The sequence below is a fragment of the Hypomesus transpacificus genome, chromosome 5 (assembly GCF_021917145.1).
Source record: "Hypomesus transpacificus isolate Combined female chromosome 5, fHypTra1, whole genome shotgun sequence".
NCBI lineage: Eukaryota > Metazoa > Chordata > Actinopteri > Osmeriformes > Osmeridae > Hypomesus > Hypomesus transpacificus.
Window position 1 is genome coordinate 1,686,661 of NC_061064.1, and position 22,088 is coordinate 1,708,748.

Genomic DNA, 22,088 nt, shown 5'->3' on the forward strand with positions numbered 1-22,088 from the left:
TCCACAGCCCTGTGCTGGAGCGAGGAGTCAGGATGCAGAGAGTCTGGGGAAGTGGGCGTGGCTTAGGGCAGTCAGTCACAGCGAAGAGCTGCTCTGAATGATGCTTTGTGCATACCAATGGAGCACTGGACTCCAAGACGTTGAGGCTAAAATAAGGGCCTTTTAAAAACATAAAAGCTATTTTATGTTTCTGGAACTTGAATCAAAGTTGTTTCTGAATAAGGGGAGCCAGAAGAAGCAGGTGTAAATTGGTTGCCAGACAAAACAAACAAGCTTAAAGATTACACATATTTCAAAGTCCTTTAAGCAAATCCTTAATGGTAAACATTTGCTTGTAAACTCATCTCCACAATGGCACACAGACAACTTTTGACTGCGATAGATTTACTGCACAAAAGTCCCAATGTGTGGTGGCCAAGGAATGTCCTTCGGAACCATGCAATACCCACACATTGTAGGATGTTGACAACCGAACAAAAGATTTTATTGTGACATTTGTATACACAATGTACGTTTTAAAGATCACCACACATGGTCATATCAGCAAAACACAATGAAAATGTATTGTACCAGGTTAGAACATAATACATGTCTGTAAGAACTGGCTGAAAATGTTTGTATTTTAGAGGGTCTGTTATGAATATGAGTAATAATAGTTTTAACTGTTGTACTTCAAATTCAGCTATGAGATCAGTTTGCTGTCAGTTAACGTTCCAAGGTTCTATGCATTTTAATGTCACAGTATAAAGTCTTAAGATATCCCTCACATTTTGGAGTGTTTTTTCCTTAAAGAACATAAGAATGTCTGGATGTTCATCCGCAGATGGATTTCCAGTAAGACTCATATTGATCAAATTCCAAATGCACAAGATGTATCACATGACCATGAGACACCATGATAATCTGTCATCAGTACACGGAGACAGACCTCGGAGATTGACAAGAATCAGCAGTTAACATTTCATTAACTGTCAAAAGACAATAATGGATCTCTCAAATTCTGCAGGCAACCATAATGCTTGACCTACTAGTGATTGCATGCCAGTCAGACTCAAAAGTGCCATCTTTGACATTTCGTTTCAAAACATTCATTAGAATTTTATTCCTCAATTCAATTCAACTTCGAACATTATGTCCCTCATGGTGCAAAAGGTGGGTCTTGTGACCCAAAGGCAGCACAAGGGGTTAAGTTGATGTTTTCCATGGAGAACTTGAAGACAAATTCTATTTTCTTCTTTACACAATAATCTATAGGGCGACATAAAGATTAACAATGTTCAAATGTCCAAAACAATATTGTGAGCATAGCTACATGATGATTTTAAGAAAAGGTCATTTCAATATCTTTATACTTTAGTGCTTTATCAATCTATGCCTAATTATAATTTGAGTTACAAATGACGGAAAGGCCCAGAAAAATACATTTCAGGAGCTTATAATGTTGGACATCAAGGAATGCTTAGTCAAAGGTATGTTTTTTTTTTATGAACTTGGTGGGTTGGATCTAGGATCAATATTCAATTATATATTATGCCTCGGGTTAGATTAAGAACACAAGCAAAAGATAACAAAAACATGTATTGTGTTTACATGTTGTTGACTATATCTCTATGCTACCTCAGGACATGCTTAAATAAAAATTCAGTTACACCTGTTTCACCAGATTAATGTTAAGTGGATGAAACCTTGGTTTGTTTTATTACTCACGGTATGATTGAGAACAGACTGGTCCTGTTTTCATGCTGCAAACCAACGCAATTTCTTCTTTCATGCATTGAGAAAACTAATCGCTGTAGGTGGTGTCTCATCTTATTTTTTGTATTTTTTAACAGATTGTGTCTGGGCTGTCATCAAGTGTTTAGAATGTCAATTCCACACTACAGCACAGTGTTCAAAGTTTATTGAACAGCATTTGCTCTTATAGAACATTTTCATTTCTAGAAACAACATGCAGAAAGTTGTGTCAAAAACAAGGTTGAAGACAGAAACAGACACTTAATTGAATTTGGGGCCTTAATACACAGAAATTATAAATATATATCATTTATGTCATATACTGTCACATTTAGTTAAGAAATGAACAGACACATTATAAATAAAAACATACCCTTTCCCCCCCCCAAAAAAAGTAAAAACCAGAAAAAAAAGAAAGAAAATCAATTTAGCAACTCCACTATAGCTCTTGATAGTACAATCCTGATTTCTGAAACTGAATTAGACATTGACATTTGAAACAAAATATTCCAAAAAACTAAACAGAAGTATTTTAGTAATGTTGAAAACATGTTTTTCTGAGCAGAAGCACAGGCTGTGGTTAGGACCTGTTCACAGCTCCCCCACTGACATCCCTCATTACCCAGGAAGATCGTGGAATTAACCATCTTCTACCAAGACCTTAAAGAGAGTACATTTCCTCCTGGTCCCAGTGGTCAATACTGTGCATTGGGGCCATCACCTTGGAGAATATCTTTCTTTCTTACTTGATTTCTACTACAATTCTTGCGTAGTACAGTAAACATGTTTTAAGATAAAGAATTATTCCCCCTTAGTCTGTATCTTGGGCTTTCTGATAAAGGGATATTACAGTGTACAGTAATACACGTTTCCTTAGAACAGCTTAAAAAAAAACTGCAAACGATGATATAAAGCACTGTGCAGAATGGTCAATATTTCTTCAAACCTTCTGTTGCACCAGATGAATACAAGCAACTTTACCATCAAGCTTATTAATTTCCAATTCAACAAATGAGACTGCTTTCCCAGGTGCTGACTCAAATCCTCTCATTTCAGAAGGATTGTGTTCAGTTCGCTTGAGTTCAGTCAATAGGTTGCTCTTACTGGGACGGTGAGAATGTGAGGATCATCCACCCAATCACAAAGTAGAAGAGAAAGACAGGGTAGACCACTAATGCTTTGCGATTTGGAGGCTGGCTGTCTGCTAAGAAAGCTGTTGAGGCTAAAAAAGAGAATGAGAAGACAAAAAACATCTATACATTGATGACCGCTGAACTGTGGCATAACTTTACACATTTTTGTTGGGATCAATTGGGTTTCAGTTCAAACAATTCAGATGTTAAATGTTTATTAAGAGGTAAAAATAAGTTTGATAAAAAAAACTTATAATTGATCTAATAATTAACTTGACTGTCCATTTCTGTATGAATTTGAAATAATGTAATAAATGGAGTCAGGTGACATAGGGAATCAGGGTAAATGACAATGTAAATGTTACTAAGCGTAAAAAGTTGTTCTGGTCAAGATGCTACATCTCCATCTGCTGGAAGTCACAAATAACTGCAACTTAAATAATAAAAACAGAACACACAACGTCTGTTCAATAGAACATTTGCAGAACATTTAAAAAAATACATTCTTACCAAATGTGGACCAGCCAAACGAGGCCGTGACAACTATCAGTCTCACAATGAAGCTTCCGGTTCCAGTCCCCCCCAGAAGAACGATCCTGCAGACCACCATGGCAACGGTCAATGGCATGATGCAGTACCCAAGAACACACAAGCTCTGGAAAAACGAGCTACAGCCATGAGGGAAACAAACAGGAGCTTCCATTAAAGCCATGTCAACGCAGTAAAACCATCGGCTGAGATGTGCTTTGAAGAGGGTTCTATATTCAAGTTACAGCAATGTACGTCATCAAAAGAACACAGGGTGACATACATGGTTCCTCCAAGCAGCTTTGAGTTGAGAGTGATGATGATAGACCCAAACCAGATTATCACAAACACTTCTGCAAACTGAGGCCCTCCATCTTCTTTATTGTCGACTGATCCCCCCTGTAACATTCTAAAACGGTGAGAGTGAGGCAGTTATGTGGCATGATTCAGACGCTGATGCCGAACAAACCAATAGAAATTATGCAGTTTATATGTATGACAACGAAACAGCGTATTTATAGTTTGACTTACAGCGCCAGTGTCACACAGAGTAACAATGGACCCCAGAGATCCCCTGAAGAAGATAAAGATGTAAAACTTTAACAAGTCAGATGTTAGGTAGAAACCGAGTATACATTCTAAACCGACGTATATGATCACTTCTGAAGTAGGTAGAGTGGCATGAATGACATGCTGGATGCTTGCTAGAAATGAATCTCATATTCATATGGCTTGATTCATCTATTAATACGAGACAGCCAAGTAAAAAACAAACATGCCATTGTTTGATACACATACACGTGGACTACTCACAGTCTCTCAGGAGTGTCGAGCTCTTCTTTGGATACATTACATGGACAAATTTCTTCCCAACTGCTTTCAGATCTCTCAACTATAAATTCAACATAATATAACAATTACATAATATAATGTTGTTATGAACAGTATGATATGCTGTGTTCAATTGTCTGAATCTGACGATCGGCTTACAATGGTATCTTTGACAGGCTCGTCAAGAGTGGAGAATTCGTCATCCTGACTCGTCGATCGAACAGGCACATTGATCTCTCCTTCAACAGCAATATCCTCTGAGATGGATACATCCGACAGGCCTGCAAACTGGCATTTATGTTAGAACGAGGAATTTAGCACCTAACCACATCAAGAGAAAACTTTACCCCCAAAAAACAGCACTGAGACTCTGACGTAGAACGTGTGATACGTGGAGTCAACTACGCTGTCTAGCACAACAGCTAGTTGGTGTACAATTAGACACGCACTCTTAATAGATTTCAAAGATATGAGGTTGGCTCTCGAGTTAGTACTTTTGCATTTAAACTAGTTAGTGCAGAAAACTAATTAGCCAAGCAAAAGCAAAAGTGTGTTAACCAAGTTAGTCAATCAGCTAGCTAGCAAGTGCTACCAGGTTACCTGCTAACTCATTAGTCAAGTTAGCTAGGCTGGCTAGTGGCTAGGCATGCTAAACAAGGGCTGCCAGAAATCAAGATGACAAGACAATTACACATTTGTTGCTCCCGATCTAGGTTCGAGAGCTACTGTCAACATAGAACTTTAGAAACGGTCAGGTTGGCTAGCTACCGCAGTTAGAATACCTACTTTTTTTTGGTAAGCTAAGCTAGTCAACAATCAACATACATTGACATTAGCACCAGCCGAAGTCAGACCAGCTACAGTAGCATGGCCAGATTGTTAACTGCCATAAGCTTGCTGCCAGCAAAAAACAAAGCAGCGGTCCACATTCTTGCAAAATACAGAGCACTATTAATCAAAATAATACAATGTTGTCCAGGAATTAACATTTAAAATATACTTTTTCTTACCATAGGTTTACTGGACTCATCGACTTCCGCCATTTTCTCGCTCTACACGGATGTGAAACGTCATCAGTATCTTGCAACAGCTCAGGAACCACTTAAAAAAAAAGAAAAACACTGATTACTGTTTCATAAGTAGCATTCCTGCCATGGCAACAAGGTTTTAGCAAAAACGAGTATTTCGGGTTCATTTTTATCTTCCGCATACCATTGCAAACATAAACCCGGACTTAACAATTTGCAGAAATACATTGGTACATCTGGTAAACTGTATTCAACTGGTTGTTTGTGGATAGTCAGAAAACCAGATGCTAAAACATATATATATATATATATCTTCAAATACATGTAATGCTGGGCGACACAAACAATTATTTTTGAGACATCTGACATTACAAGCCTTGTTGCTGTCCATGTCCACCGAGACCATATTCAGTGTACTGTCGCTTTAAGGGCATCATGGGTGTGAAAGGCGAGGGAGGCGTTCAGAATTTTGCCTGCCTTCTCAGTTCATTCTTCTCGCCTCTCAACTAGGGAAAAGTAACAAAAGGGTAAATAGATGGCCTCAAGAGGACTTGTACTGAACATTAGTGTATACTAGAGTGAATTACATTATCAGAATATATTCCTTCGTTTGCACCAACTATTATTTTAGCACCGTAGGCACGGAAACACTTTCTTTGTATTCTGGAAGAGAGCTCCTGGATGTGATTCTAGACGTGGAAAGGTTTAGGAAAAATGTTGTGTGACGCTGCGCCGTTTAAAATCAAGGATTTCTAAGCTATTGTTTTTCATTTTCAGCTGACTTCAGAATGGGGCATCCTCCTCTTGAATTTAGTGACTGCTATCTGGATAGCCCAGATTTTAGAGAAAGACTCAAATGCTATGAAACAGAATTGGAAAGAACAAGCAAATTTCTCAAAGACGTAATCAAAGATGGCAACAATGTAATCAATGCAATTAAGGGTAAGCATATGCTCACTTTTTATGTTATAGATAGATGTGGGAGCGGAATTAAACATAATTTAATCTTTTGAACCTTAGAAAGTGCCAGCATCGGGATGGTGGCAAGACCAATTGAATTGACACTGCCACCTGCCCTGTCAAATGCACAGGGCTCAAAGCCTTAGTGTACTGGTGAGATTACATTGATCAAACGAACTGCTCTCATTACATATCAAATATTTTCAGTCAGCACATTGTGTATCTAAGTTCCTTTTTCTTTATGATTTTTATTCATTTAGGAAGCAGTTTTACTTCCTTAATATATGGTACATTCATGTATTTCCTGTATGATAGCTGTCCTCCCAATGGTTATATCCATTATAATCAGTATGGACAAATGACGTTAGGCTGACAAGGTGACAGTAAGGTTTAGTCTTGGCAAAAGTGTTGGTAGGCAAGAGACCCATCAGACTGTTTATCAATGGCACTGCTGTAACTATGGTCCAGTGACAAAACAGTAGGCCATGTTTAAGAATATTTCAGATAGGCTGACATCACTTTATTCTTATTGATTAAAAGATAGCCGTCTCTTTGGCCAAGGAAACCAACAACAATACAGCTTAAGGATCGTATTCCACGTTTTGATGTGCTTTCATTGTTTCAGCATTTTCATTGTTGTTTTTGCGTAGTCATATCCTGTGTGGTAATCGTTATCCTACTTCCTCTCCTTACTTCCCTGTCAAAACCTCCAACACGTGCAGAGACAGATCTCAATAGGGCAGCTAAGAATCCGCTAGAAACATCTAAACCGTTATCAGAAGTTGAGCGTTGAATGCTTTATGTAAGCTCTTGCGATTTGATCTCTTCTTCAAAAGCATAAGGTTTTCTGTAGTGCTTTGCGATTGCAATCACACTGTGCAGAGCCCAAACGTCAGTTCTTGGATACCTTCCATGAAGTCTGTTGTCCCTGTTGGTGTAGGACTAAATGACTTGAACAGTATTTGCATTGTCTGATCCTCTAAGATTCCATTCTGCCATCCAAATCACACATTTTAATCTCAGGGACAGACAAGCTTATTGTTTTGAGTGATGCAAAGGGAAGGGCATGGCACTTATTGATCGTATCGTCTTGATGGTTCCCCCCTGGTCACAAGGCTGACATAAGTAAATCTTTGTGTTCATTTTAGATCACCAGTATAACATTTATAGATGTAGGCAAATCTGCCACAGACTCTTGACAAGATGCATTAGTTACTAGCCCATTTCTTTCATAGATAACAATAGTTGTATCTGTGTGGAACAAAACAAGCCTTTTGTAAGGGTAGGTGGGTCATCATATTAACAAGATGCTTTTGTGTTAGCACTGGTTCGGATCTGCAATGTCCTGTAAGCAATACCACATGAAATGTCAGCTATACAGCGTAGGCAAGTCAGAGGTACGTTAAGCAGATCTGGATTGAATCCTCTGAGGCACACCCCTGATGTAAACAGAATCTGACACTTCACTGCTAATGAAGCACAAGTAGCTCTCATACAGTAACTGTGCTGTTGAACAGGAGAAACAGTTGTTGCTCTGGAGAATGATGTGAATAACTACAGTTTACTAAATTAACCCAGATGATAACCTGAAATGAACCCTTCAAATATAGAATTAACAGGTGTTGGGTTTCCTGTGGTTTTAGGTTATTCTGTGGCTGTTCAGAAGTTCTCCCAGACTCTGAGCGCGTTCCAGTTTGACTTCATAGGCGATTCTCTGACAGATGATGAGATGAACATTGGTAAGCTCATATGATTGGTCATGGTACACAGACATATAAAGATCCTTTTTTCAGGATTATTACATTATCCAGTGGGCATGTCACACCAAATAATGTGAGATATCATTCTTTGTTAAGAAGGAAACCAGCAACAACAACCACGTTTCCATCCAATATATTCTTCATTCGAATAGTTAGATATGAAATTGTAACTGTGTTACTTCTTGTCCGTAGCGGAGTCTTTTTCAGAATTTGCTGGTCTTCTGCAGGAAGTAGAGGATGACAGGATGATGCTGGTGGGTTACCAGCTTCCTCTTTCTCTGATATCCAGCTGTTTGTAAAGATACACAACAGTTTCCTTCTAATGTTAAATAAGCCATTGGACTAAATAGAATAATTAATGTATTTGTTGAGCCTAAAATAGTTTGCTAAATCGTGATCAAAGTATTTAATGCTGACATTTTGCCCATGCAGGTTCAGAATGCTTGTGACATGCTGATTAAGCCATTGGAGAAGTTCCGGAAAGATCAAATAAGTGTGACAAAGGTGAGGTCTTGATCTTGACTGATTCACATTTAGTCATTTAGCAGACGCTCTTATCCAGAGTGACTTACAGTAAGTACAGGGACATTCCCCTCGAGGCAAGTAGGGTGAAGTGCCTTGCCCAAAGACAACATCATGTGGCACGGCGGGGAATCGATCCGGCAACCGCTCAGCCATCTGACTCCCCCGATTCAGTCAGTTTACCAAATTTGTCAGTTTACTTTACTATTGTAATTATGTGCAGTAATAACTTGACACTGGTAATTGTTAAATTAGCTTGAATGATACAGAAGCTCTATAAACACAGGGTTTTGACAGAAACATACTACAGCAGCAAAGCCTGTTCTGGACTATGAACATTTCTATAGCTCTTCAGTCATGTGACACTCCTTTCTTGACACTAAAAGCAGTAAACAGTAGACAAGCAGGATCGGGCAGAGCAGATCACACTAATGGCACTGAAGTAGGAAGCTCGCCATGACAACAGTCTGCCTATTTAGCAAGACATTTAGCCTTGCACACAGTTTAAACTTCTAGTACACTGTTGTCAGCTTACATACATCCTACTGTACATCTTCCTGTCTTCTAACTTGAAGATAAGGTTGTACTGAAGTTATAGTATTTAGTAGTTAGTAAGACAGTCCTTTGTTTTTAAAAATCTCAATCTCACTCTCTCTGTGTGCTACTAATGGAGTAATTCAGTAGAACCATTTCATGGTGGAAGAAACTCTAGAGGAAAGGACTGTAGCTGTAATGTTAGTGGGGAAAAGAAAATCGCTGAAGGAGAGAGAAATCACTTTGGACAGGTTCTTGAATGATTTCTATGGAAAAATGGAGCTGGCTATCGCTGGTGGGTAGATCATACAGTCTGGTATTAGAGCTCTGCACGCTCCACAGCAGTGCTGTATTGGTCTCGGGTCATGAAGTCTTCTTTCACTGAATGGCTGTGTGTCTGTAGCTCATGCATGGCTTTTGGGACTTCTGTCAGTACGTCTGTAGGTCTGTAGTTTATCAACAACGATCTCCCGCTCCTGAACACATCACAATCATAAGATAATGTAATCAGCAGGGCCCAGAACTAAAACATTTAATTCAACAGGCCTACTGATAACACATTAAACTGTCCACTCTGGTGGTTATTGTTACGTCAAAAAGATGTCTTTGATTTGTTTTTCGTGGAGTTACATGGAATTATCTAGATGTTATTCACTTTCACATGGATGTTTATTTCAGGAGAGGAGGAAGAAGTTTGAGAAAGAGAGTGAAAAATATTACTCTCAATTAGACAAACATCTCAATTTGTCCTCCAAGAAGAAGGAAACACAACTACAAGAGGTTGGTTGAAATGCTGTAGAGATATTCTGTCAAGAATGTGGCAAGAATTTCTGACAACACCTGGTCTAAATTATAGGGATGGAATCACCATGCTTTCTCTGGGATAAGCAACTTGTAAAACTGTAACTAACACCAAGTTTATCTTCTTCTTCTTTTCTTCTTTTTTATTGTTGTGTTTTTGTTTGTTTTATAGTCATGAAAACACACCTAAACAATTGTGTGTTTGGTTCCATAATGCAGCAAATTCAATGACTGTGAACAAGCAGTAGGGGGAGCTGTTGGAATGATGGGTATATCTTTGCAATAGTGGTTTTACAACTGCTTTTTGGGAGACCATTATGTACAGTAGGTGAGCTGTATATAGAAGAGTTTCTATTCTCTAGTCTCTCATCCATTCTTCTTTATCCCATTGACTCTGTCATTTTTGGTCGGAGAAGGACAGTTCTACTTAGACACTTGAGTAAAAGAGATATGCCTTATGTCAACTGTTAACAGATAGCCTAGGGGTTATTAATTGGTCAACTATCCCATTCAGTTGCTGCATTACTACATTCAAGTCCAATTATTTGTTTTGTTTTTTACTGTAGGCTGACGAACTTCTGGACAAAGAAAGACATATCTTCTATGAGTCATCCGTGGAGTATGTGTACCAGATCCAACAAGTGCAAGACAGGAAGAAGTTTGACGTTGTGGAGCCTGTAAGTGCTTTCCTGTTTAAAACCCCTCAATATTGCTAGCAGGCCTTCCATTTTAAACGAGCACTAAATTACATTTTGTTTCCTGATGAAGCAGGAAAACAAATTAACAATCGTGAGTAATGCATCTGCATAGCAGTGTAGAATGTGTGTGGGCTAAAATAAATCTCTCACCAACCAATAAATGTCTGGTTCTATAATATCAGGTCATTATGAAGTTGGACCGTTCTAATTTCTTTAAACAAATAAATGTGCCGATCTGACTAGAGGTTATAGACACTATATGAATTAGGTTATAGACACTATATGTCACTATATGTCACATAATGTTTTTGTATGTTTTACTCTCTGGGGATGGACAGGTTTTGGCATTTCTTCATAGCATCTTAACGCTGAACAACCTGACTGTGGAGATGACTCAGGACTTCATGCCCTACAAACAGGAGCTGCAGCTCAGCCTGCAGAACGTGAGTGATGTGAAGGGCAACACCTGAGTCAATTAAATACATTCAGGAAGTCCAGAAAGCAGTCATGTGATTTGGGTAGCAGAGCCCTTTGATACGATGGAGGTTGTGATTTGATCTGCAGACCAGAAACCACTTTGAGAGCACTCGTGAGGAGATGGAGGAGCTGATGAAGAGAGTGAAACAGCCATCACAGATCAGTAAAATGCACGGTCAGACAGTCTCCGAGGGTTATCTGTACTCTCAAGAAAAGTGTAAGTATAAATTCTACATTACATACCCTTGGACCAAACATTCACGCTACAGGGTCAAGCTCTGACCTGAACCGCTACACGTATGTTACATGTATGCTACATGTCTCCCAGGGGCGTTAGGCGTGTCATGGGTGAAGTACTACTGCAGGTATCACAAAGACAGCAAACTGTTTGTCATGGTTCCCTGTGAGCAGAAACCAGCAACCAAACAGGTAAACACAGTGCTGCTCATAGTGAGCAGTCTTAATGGTTTGTTTTTAAAGTTGTTTCATTTGGCAACAATTTAAGGGAGCCTAGTGTTCACGCCTCACTCAGCCTGCCTCTCCTTTTCCATTTGTTGCTCCAAGACATAAATTGCGGTGGCGTTCTTTCTTCCTAATTTATACCCACCCAAGTGTTTTTTCCTTCCAGGGCCCCACAGAACTGAAACTCAAATCCTGCATCCGCCGGAAGACTGAATCCATAGACAAGCGCTTCTGCTTCGAGGTGGAGACTGTAGAGAGGTACACAGAGAAACCATGAGATAAAGTACGCGGTGTGATATAACATGGAAGCCTTGCCGGATAAACTGTTTAGAGCGTCAACGTGAACAGGTGGTCTACAAGGCCATCGAGTGTGGGAAGAACGGATTGTAGCCCAAACAATGACTTGGCGGCAAGCTTTCGCCGCGAGCAAGCAGATGGCGAACGGAGAGGTTGTCTGGGAGGAGAACAGTGTGAACTCATATTTATACACGCTTGGCTGTCAGTACAATATGCATGACAGAGGGGCAGGCGCCACACTGCACTGCCTTGTGATGTCAAACCGACCTTTAAAAGCAAATCATTGATTTCACATGAGAACAGGGCCTTGTGTTTAAAATGATTTGTCACCACATGGTGCAGCCCGCACCTTGATGTAATGTGACATTTCTGTTGCCATAGGAACACGCCTGTCATTCTCCAGGCCTTGTCAGAAGGGGAAAGGAAGATGTGGATCGAGGCCATGGATGGGAAAGAGCCTGTGAGTGTTTGATGCCCCAAGCCCCCCCATGGAGGGTCCTTTCAGATGGGCTATTGATGCTAACAGTTGTGGAGGTGTATTGTATGTTGTTAGTGCTGCACCTTCTTCGTAAACAAGCAGTAGTCATGGAAGAACAATACATGCAATACTTTGTATTCTGTTTTGGAGAAATGTATCATTTTATATGAAATTTTCAATTGCATTACATTTTCTGATTTGTTCACTCAAAATGTTGTCATTGGTCACCGAATGCTTTGTTAAAAAGTCTGGCATTGTCTACTCATTTCAGATTTATCATTCCCCAATTCACAAACAAGCTGAAAGTAAGTGTGCCTACCAGGGCTGCATTGCCTTTCCTTCTTCAGGCTGTGTTGCTGAGTTGTTACTGTTTAAATATATTCACCCCCAAAGGCTGAGATAATGTGCTCTTGGAAATGTCCACAGCCTACAGATGAGTGGTTAATTTGCCCCTTTCTCTTGTCTTACACAGTGGAATTAAATGAAGTTGGATTCAAGTTTGTGAGAAAGTGCATCAATTATGTGGAAACAAAGGGTAAAGTACCTCAAAATAATATTTGGTACATTTTACACTTTTCTCAAATGTCTTGTCAATTTCCTCGCTTTTCCTCTAGAGGGCAAGGTTAAGTCATGGTTTGTGCCTCACTTCTACCATACATGAAGGCAAGAAGTGACTGCCTCTGTAAAACGACTGCCTCTAAAGTGAAGTTCTGTTCTGTGGCTACTTCCTGACTACCTGGTTTGAACTAGTCCAGATGTGTCTGTTTTCTTTGATACCTTCAGGTGGTTCAAAATGCCAAACTTGTATTTTCTTTCCGCAAATGAGCATGCATTCATGTTCTGAGCGGAGACCACATCGAAGAAACACTTTTGCATGTGCGTTTGATTTAATTTTCAGATTCTACGTTGCTAGGGCCGTTGCTAAACCCAGCACTTTGCTGTGCTCCTGTGTTCGATCACAACCATAGAGATCCAATAGCCATACATGACCAAACAACCAATCAACCAGTGAAACAAACCCGTCATTTGGAGATTGGATGTAGCGTTGGCACGGTTGTCACATCTCCATTTTAACATCTGTATATGCAGGCCATGAGAAGCAGGCAGCACATTCCCCCTGCTCTCCTTGGGAGGAAACACTCCCTTTTGCCAGCTCAACTCCTCTCTCTCTCTCTCTCTCTCTCTCTCTCTCTCTCTCTCTCTCTCTCTCTCTCTCTCTCTCTCTCTCTCTCTCTCTCTCTCTCTCTCTCTCTCTCTCTCTCTCTCTCTCTCTCTCTCTCTCTCTCTTTTCCACTTCCTCTCTTTTCAGGACTCACACAAGAAGGAGTGTACAGAACTGTTGGCAGCAACATCCAAGTGCAGAAGCTTTTAAATGCCTTCTTTGGTGAGGAAATCACCCAGTCAACATCTGTTCCTTCTGTCTTTTGACGCTGGTCTGAACTGTTCAAAACAAAGAGATTTGAAACTTGTATTCAACATCCATTCAATGGTAATGTGTCATTGTCTCTCTCGTAATGGAAGGAATAATCTATATGAAAAAGAAAAAAACTTTTGTTCAAATGACAGAGAATGGAAATGGCCAAGACAGTGATAGTGATTGGAGCCACTTCAGCCATGCGAGTTATGGGTCATTTCTGTTGGCTAAGGCCTTGATCTTAAACTACCAACCACATACAGATAGAGCCAAATACTGTAACAAGAATGTTAATGTAGAAGAAATCTATCGTTGTGTAATATTAAAAATACTACATGTTCACAAATTTAGATTATTTACGTTTGTATTTAAACGACAAGTTCAGTTCCAAACTTCTGTTCTAAAGAGTGCACCTTGTTCAGAAAGCCAACTGTCAATTTCAAGAGTTTGTTTGCAAAGACGACCAAGTTTACTTCTTGTTTTTCTTCTTCTGTTTTCTCCGCTCCTTGCAGACCAATCATGCCCAGGGGATGTGGATTTCCAAAACAGTGACTGGGATATTAAAACCATCACAAGCGCCATGAAGTTTTACCTCAGGTATGGTTGTCTCCTGCAAAGTGACTGACATTGAGCCAGAAATACAAAAGTAGATATTGATGAACTGTATTGTCCGATCATAATTGTAATTTCATAAGGGCTTTGAGCCAATGGGGAGGAAGTGCCGTATTGGCTGGATATGAAATGAAAGCTGCCAAAAGGTCACAACTGAAATTGTGACCCTAAGGTTGTAATTAAAAGAGAACTTAATGTAAAAGCGGTCAAAGTGGGGCTTTGTTTAGTCTTCTTGTGTAAAATAGAGTTTAAGGCACCTACCCCTCTTTGACGCCAAGCCCTCATAAATTGTGTTTCATGTCAGTTATGGAAAATCATCATGATAAGAATTGGACTACAGTGGTAATCTTAGTAGCTGGCAAGGGATAAAATGAGTGTCGCACTCTCTGTGCTCGATATAATAGCTCACTGTTCGGATCCTTTGTGACAAGGCCCCTCATCCTCAAGGCCGGTCTGGACTGGAGCCACAACCCTCTGCCCTTCATGATTTATTCTCACATGCTCAATTCTCACTCTCTGCTAGAGGCTAAGCAGATGTTTAGAAGCCTTCCTCAAGGCCTTTGGTCTCTCGTGTCCTGAAAACACAGTGAAATCAGCTTTCAGATGCATACAGTATGAGTAGCACTTATTTATGTGGTAAAATCATGTTTTAGTATAACATGACACCTTTAGCATTCACACAGAGCTGACGGGATTGTGTGTGTTTATCCACAGGAGCCTCACGGAACCTCTAATGACTTACGGTCTCAACAGGGAGCTCATTTTAGCTGCAAGTAAGAAACACAAACTGTATTCACAGTTATCTGCATGACAACGGTTTGGACAGTTTAGAAAAACAATGAATCCCTCTGGATTCAAGGCCAACAGATAACACCTGCAATACCTCAACTGATCTTGCTTTAGTCTTTATTTTTACTGATGTTTAGGGCATTCCAAAATAACATTTAGCAGTTATATTTGTGTTTTATTGTTTGTGTGTGTGTGTGTGTGTGTGTGTGTGTGTGTGTGTGTGTGTGTGTGTGTGTGTGTGTGTGTGTGTGTGTGTGTGTGTGTGTGTGTGTGTGTGTGTGTGTGTGTGTGTGTGTGTGTGTGTATATATATATATATACATATATGGATTTTATCAGGCTAGTTAAGTATTTGACTTTTTTGTCTTTACTTTTGAATACACTTAAGTACTACAGTACTATTACAATATTACTCATCCTGTAAATTGCATGTTGGGTGCTTGACAAAAACGTGCACATCTGCATCTAATCTGACAAATGTTCCCTTCAGTCAAGAGTTGGTTCATCGTGCATTTGTACTTGGTCAAAGTGGGTTCACTCACAAGTTCATCAGGGTTGGTTTCAACTATAAAAGGAAACGGAAAAAAAACATGTTCCCTTTTCCCTATGCTGTAACTGAAGTCAGAATCCTTTTTGTCGCAGTGACTGAAGCCAATGACTCCCACACAACATAAAACAAAAGTAATAGGAAACACGTCATAATGGCTTCAGCCATATTCTTTTAATGGATATTTCTAGAACCATTACTGGTTCCAACCTCACAGAAATATTATTTGGTCGTCCTGTATTTTATTTGGGTCTATTTTTCTATTCACTGGACCCATCCCTGGTGGGTGTGTCAATCCTCACGTTGTATTTGAACATACTATAATTAAGTGCTAAACTCATGAAACGTCATGTACACAGCTGTTATCTTAACTGTGAAAAGCCTCATTGTCCCAAGAGTGCTTTTGTTATGCGTTCACAGTTAGACACTCACAGACTCGTTGTTTTTTTGTTCTGTAATATTACCCGTGATTAATATGCGTAGTAAATATATCAAGATATTAGTTTAAGGAGCACTGCTCAACTGTTTGTTATCTTTTAGAATCTGAAAGTCTTGACTGTCGACTTGGTGCCATTCATTCGTTGACCTACAAGCTTCCAGAGAAGAATCGTGAAATGCTAAACCTGCTTATCCAGCACCTGGTCCAGTAAGATATTTGTGGATGTGTCACTGTACTGTTGGGTCCTCTAAGGCAGACCTTTTAATCTGATGTAACATGCAGTGCTTGTTCAGTCTTTCGTCTTGTCGTTTTATGGCATAACTGTGGTATTATATTGCCTTTGGCTCAGTTGAAATACTAGATATTGCTGGCATCACTTCACATAAATCCACACTTTATTACTACGCTCATTAAACTAGCTGGTTGTGTATGTGTTCTATATTAAACTGTCAGACTGAACAAGAGTGGATCTGATTGGGATGGTAGTTTGTCTTAAGCGTGCCATTCAATGGCATACTTCAACATGAAGCAAAATATATATTTGTTATACTTTCTGAGTGGTTGTAACTCTAATCTCACTAACAACGTATTCTCTTGTGTTGACAGTGTTTGCAGTAACAGTGGAGAGAATTTCATGACACCTTCCAACATGGGGGTGATCTTCGGTCCCACCCTTATGAGGGCAGAGGAGGACACTGTGGCTGCCATGTTGGATATCAAGTTCCAGAACATTGTCATTGAGATTCTGATCGAGGATTCCAAGAAGGTGAGTTGTGTTGAGCTTTGGTACGTCTGTAATTGACAGTGCTGTACAGTCAGTGACCAACCCATATGTTATCGAGTTGGGAATGAGTCTTTGCAGGTTGGGATGTCTGCACTAGCATGGTAGTAGTATTACTACCAGAGCTGCTAACTCTCACGGTTTCGCCGTGTGACACACGCATTTCAACCATTTCTCACGCTCTCACTCTACACCTTGTATATCTCACGCTGAAAAGGTATTGGCAAACAAGTAGCCAAGCTAACGTTGTAAACAGTAACGGACGAAGCGCAGGCTAACAGAGTGAAGAATCTCACGCCAAGGTTTTTGGAAAAGTTGCCAGTCCCTCTGACCTCTCCTTCAACAAGGTGTTGCCTACAGAACTGCCGCTCAACAGATGTTTGTTTGTTCCTTCGAGACCCCAGCATCCAATGCCCAAACTGTTTCTGAGACCCAATAACCACCACATCTCGCACCAACCATCATTCCACAATGAAAGTATCTTAGGTCGTTAACTAGGTCTTTCCAGTCTGATGTTTGGTTTAACAACGGAACCTCGTTACCCATGCCTGCGTGCCTTACATAATGAGTCACGGCCAACATTTTCGGATCAAAAACAGGTGTACTACACCTAATCAAGTGCCCATTAAGTGCACAAGTATATAACCATCTTACAATTTAAAACTATGTTTGAAATGCATCACGTGGATTGGCCGATCTGTTTTATTTTGTCTGAAAGGCTGTTTTGCATATTTACAGATCTTCAGTGGCCCACCAGAGGAGAGCTCCGCCCCTCCCATGCCTCCTCCAAGGATCACCCCTAGGAAACGACAACCAATCACAATCTCCAAACGCCCAGCACGTGCATACCAAGCCCTTAATCATGACCAGTTCCAGCCAACCGAGAGTAATTATCTTCTTCCTTTGACTTATTCATCACCACCATAACCATCCCCTCATTACCATCCCCTCATTATCATTCTGTGGCCCTGTGAATTTACAGTATGTCATTATAGAGAAATGATAATGGTAGACTACATGCAAACTCCAAAGAATTGTAGATAAACCGTCAAAAGAGCAAGATTTTCAGTAACATTTCTAACATACCTATTATACTTAGATTTATATATTCCTGTTTCCTCAATATGATTAGATTCATCGAAATTACTTTTTTTAACTTTATTTTTTTAAATTAAAATTGGCGTAGCGTTTTGTGCTTTGAACCTCTGTTTGCTTTGTATAGTATTATTTGTATAGAGATTTGAGGTTTCTCAAAGTTTGTCTTTTGTTGGGGGGGGGGGGGGGGGGGGGGGGGGTTTAGATGTGGGACACTGACTCAGGCTATATCAGATAATTCATATCTCTCACAAATTCTGGTGAAATGACTCTTGTGGACGGTTGAAACGGTCTCCTCCTCTGTGGTATTGTACTGCTTCAAGATACCACATAACTAGCTATGTTGTCTACAACACGTAACCACCACCTGTCTAAGTTTGTCCCAGTATTTAAATTGTGCAAATACCACTAGAAGCCTGGTTTGGAGCGTGAGTTAAAGATGAGACAAAGACTGCACCATGATTTCTGTTTAAATTTTAATCTTCAATATGAATAGTTGATTATTGTAAGCAAGCCTCTAAACTAACGTTGTCTGGCAGTGTTTCCTGTTTCCTGCTATGGACTCCTTTCCTGTTTTCAAAGTTCAGATTAGTATATCCTGCATAACTATATTATAATAATAATTGAAAATCAACTGTAGAATTTATGCAATGTAACCCTGCATGTACTGTATTAAAAAACTAATATATACTAACTAAAACAACAATGTGGATGTGGTTCATTTTCAAGTGTAAGGATGCATGGTTATAATGTATACTTTATTGATTCACCAAACATTCTGAATCAAGTATGCCACAAACACATATTGATCTGTGTCCATGTTGTATATGAACCCGGTATTATGACCCATAGTCTGTAGTTAGTTCTGTAGTACGACTTAAACTGCAGTGGGACCCACATAAAGGATTCTTTCCCACATGCTAAGGCCTACCAAACCGAGTTTCTACAAAATGTTAGTTTGTTGCTGTAACAGACATTCATTTGTCTCTAACAGATGAGCTGAACGGCAACGCCCAAAATGGCCGCCGAGCAGAGGGCTTAGCTTTGGTTGGGGAGAGCCCCAGGGGTCCTGTACCCCTCCAGAGGACCAAGCCCCTGGGCCCTGCCCCCAGGCTCCCCCGGGACCCCCCGCACAGGCAGCTCCCCGTTCCCAAACCGGCCGCGTCCCAGGACCGAAACTCTGAGTGTGATGTGGCCAAAATGGTGGCTAAACTACAGAGGTCAGAAACTTCGGCCACTGCAAATGGGAAGCCAGTAGTCGCTGTGAACCGAGCGCTGTCGTTCCAGAACAGAAGACCAGCCCCACGAGGGGCTGCAGTCATCAGAGAAGGTGTCAGAGTTACTTGTATTTCATACAAAACCAAATACATTTACAGTATTGAAGTATTATAATACTGTACAGCATTTTGTTCACTTTATAGAAGTGTACACTGAAACAATTCACTTGAATTTCACCAACAAGTAATGTGTAATACAAAGGTTGTCCTATTTTAGGTGAATGTGACCTGATCAAAACAAGATCTCCAGCTGAGAAGCATGCCATCTGCCGGCCTCCAGTCCGGCCCCCTGACCCTCCTGCTCGTACTCAAGCTCCGCAGAGGAGCCCCGACGCAGTGCCCAGCGAAGACACTGCAGCATCTTAGTACGTACAGTCGATGTCAGATCTCAGCAAGACCCAGACGTGCCGTCCATACTCATTAAAATCTTAATCAAGAGAACAATTGAACACAAAATGTGCTTTGTCAGCCAACGCTTCATTCCTTTTCCACTCCTTGTACAGTAACGATTTCTAAGTTTACACCACCCCGTAAAGTAAAGCATTTATTTGATAAATCATTTATGCTCTTAATGCTTTTGAAATTACAGTGCATTCATTGCCCAAGTTGTCAAGCTGTCTGGTTGATTTATTATAACAATGATTTTATGAACTCCTAACCTTAACTCTCCTCTTGTCAGGGACATCAGATGTGCTGAGTCTTGAATCAGAATACCAAATTATTCGTATTTTACTAAGTTTGTTATTTGAGTGTTTGGGTTTGTGGTTACCCTTTCTCCATTCATCTGGAAATGATTTTTTCTTTTTACAGCGTCGCTTCCAAAGCCAAGTTTTTTGAAAATGCCTCCAGATGAATCAAAAGGTATGTAAGAATCCCCTACCCTGTAAAGCCACTGCTTTTAACACAACATATGTTTTGCTCAAATAATTAGTAAGAAATGCATGTTTGTCAACAAGCACACCAAAATATAAATCAAATATCAATACTGTTAATTTCCTTTTTAGCTTTCTCACTCGTGTTCATCTCATCTGCTTTTCTGATGCAGTGCATCCGATTCACCCCCAGCATCGTCAACTCTCAATGTGCCTGAAGTGACAAGGTGTAATTCCCCTTGTGTTTCATCGTATATTTAACATTGTCTAAAGAGGAATATCCTTGTTGTTGTTGACAATAAACATTCGGATGTAGGACAACACTGAATATCTGGATTGCACAATGCATGCGGAATAAAAAAAAAAAAACTTTTGATTGACTTTTAATCAATATGATTAACTTTTATTGGGGACCCATTTGTGAGGGAATTGTGTAAGATAATTCTAAATTAAGTCACAAATGATATAAATATGATCTTTGAATGTTACTTTATAACCTAAAAACCCTTTATTGAAGCCAGTCAAAATTAACTGTAGATAGATGATGGTCATTTTCAATCATTCCTTAAAGATGGTATGCATATCCTCAACTAAATACCAATACATATACATTTTCTCTTGACACCAACTGAAACTTTAACTGGTGGTTGCATGGAGTGCTGGTTGATCGCTTGTTGTTCAATTATAGCCTGCTTAGTTGTCTGTAGATCATCTATTTTATCATTCCCAATTGGTGACATTGGTAGGCATGTATAGCAATGTATGTAGGCTACTGAACAATCCTCTCTCATGATTCATTTTAATCGTGACCGTCAATTTCGTTCCATTCTGTGGAATCGGTAGAGCTAGCTAGTTGATTTATGATCAATGATTTGTTAAGCATTCAGTAGTCAACTTGTCATCCTGGAAACACATCGAGGTTACTTTAGGCTACTTGCCATTATTGTTGTTATCTACCGAAAGGGTCATTTAAAAGTTTAACTGACGCTAGCAGTCATAGATAAAGGCTTTATATATCTATACTGGCAGTCTTCACAACACTTTGTTAACACATTGTAGCTAGAGCTAGCTAGAGCTACTACGCTAGGTAGCACTAATTCACTTCGATTTTGTATTGTAAAAAAATGGGTTTACTCTTTTAGTTTTGCCATGTGGAATTGAGCTGTTAACAATAGTCACACAGACCCATGCATTGCCTACCCTTTGTATATTTTGGATTGGTGGTAATAATTGGTGGTAATCTCCCTGGAAGCATGTCCATGACCGTTATTTTCTTGACCAACTGGACCCGAAAGAAGTGACCCCTATAACATACTTTATTGTCGTAGGTAAGGTTACATCCATGCATAAAGCATCCATACATGCTCTACATCTCTGGTAAAAGACAGTAGGCGACACTAGCTAGGCTACCATTTGTTATTGCATTTCATACGTGTTTTTATTATAGCTATTTAGAATAACTGTTAACGCCCCCATAGCCTACAGTTGTGGTTTTTGATGAATGTTTTATTTTTTTAAATAATGTTTTAAAATGTGAAAATGAAATGTGAAGGTCTTAGGGCAAGAAGATTATGAGCATTTTGTTATCATTGTGGATTCTGTAAATATCTATTATTAAAGTAAATATGGAATAGCGTTACTTTCAATAGTTTGGTTTTCCTTAAGTTGACTAGTACAGTACATGTTTTGCCAGGACAACTGGCAAGACCATTTGAATGTTCATGATGTTCCTGTGTGTTTATTCCTTTGATTGGGTAAAACAACGCTATCAGTCTACCGGCCATAAATGGTTTTAATGTCGGGCTACAAATTTATTGAACAACTTCTGTCTGATACGTGTGGCATCTTTTAGCCAAATAATTAGCCTACATTTTGCTGAGAGATTGAAGAGCTAGACAACAAATGTTCTAATGAATCACCGACTAAAAGTCATCTTCTGACATTTCCTTTGCTCCATGTTAAAAGCTACAAAATGATGGACTGGCAAAAGCTTTATAACTATAAATCTACTCTAAATGTA

General features: G+C 39.7%; 2 protein-coding genes across 3 annotated transcripts; one reads left to right on the top strand and one right to left on the bottom strand.

Moving 5' to 3' along the window:
• Nucleotides 1-1,885: 1,885 nt before the first annotated feature.
• Nucleotides 1,886-5,340, bottom strand: yipf6 (Yip1 domain family, member 6). Its single transcript, XM_047020074.1, has 7 exons — nt 5,237-5,340; nt 4,386-4,514; nt 4,209-4,287; nt 3,927-3,969; nt 3,679-3,804; nt 3,378-3,535; nt 1,886-2,956 (listed from the first exon to the last, which is right to left on the bottom strand). The coding sequence occupies exons 1-7, from the start codon at nt 5,267-5,269 to the stop codon at nt 2,835-2,837; spliced, it is 690 nt and encodes a 229-aa protein (XP_046876030.1). The 5' UTR covers nt 5,270-5,340; the 3' UTR covers nt 1,886-2,834.
• A 341-nt stretch (nt 5,341-5,681) lies between these two features.
• Nucleotides 5,682-21,707, top strand: ophn1 (oligophrenin 1). 2 transcript variants are annotated; one of them, XM_047020072.1, is made up of 24 exons: nt 5,682-5,781; nt 6,032-6,196; nt 7,858-7,953; nt 8,167-8,228; nt 8,407-8,478; nt 9,709-9,810; nt 10,398-10,508; nt 10,868-10,972; nt 11,094-11,223; nt 11,335-11,435; nt 11,635-11,726; nt 12,147-12,225; nt 12,515-12,548; nt 12,716-12,778; nt 13,553-13,627; nt 14,170-14,254; nt 14,984-15,042; nt 16,145-16,250; nt 16,650-16,809; nt 17,563-17,710; nt 18,914-19,249; nt 19,414-19,561; nt 20,007-20,057; nt 20,201-21,707. In XM_047020072.1, the coding sequence occupies exons 2-23, from the start codon at nt 6,043-6,045 to the stop codon at nt 20,047-20,049; spliced, it is 2,361 nt and encodes a 786-aa protein (XP_046876028.1). In that variant the 5' UTR covers nt 5,682-5,781; nt 6,032-6,042; the 3' UTR covers nt 20,050-20,057; nt 20,201-21,707. The 2 variants fall into 2 exon arrangements, with proteins under 2 accessions (XP_046876028.1, XP_046876029.1); XM_047020073.1 differs by having other exon boundaries at nt 5,741-6,196; nt 20,242-21,707.
• Nucleotides 21,708-22,088: the final 381 nt, after the last annotated feature.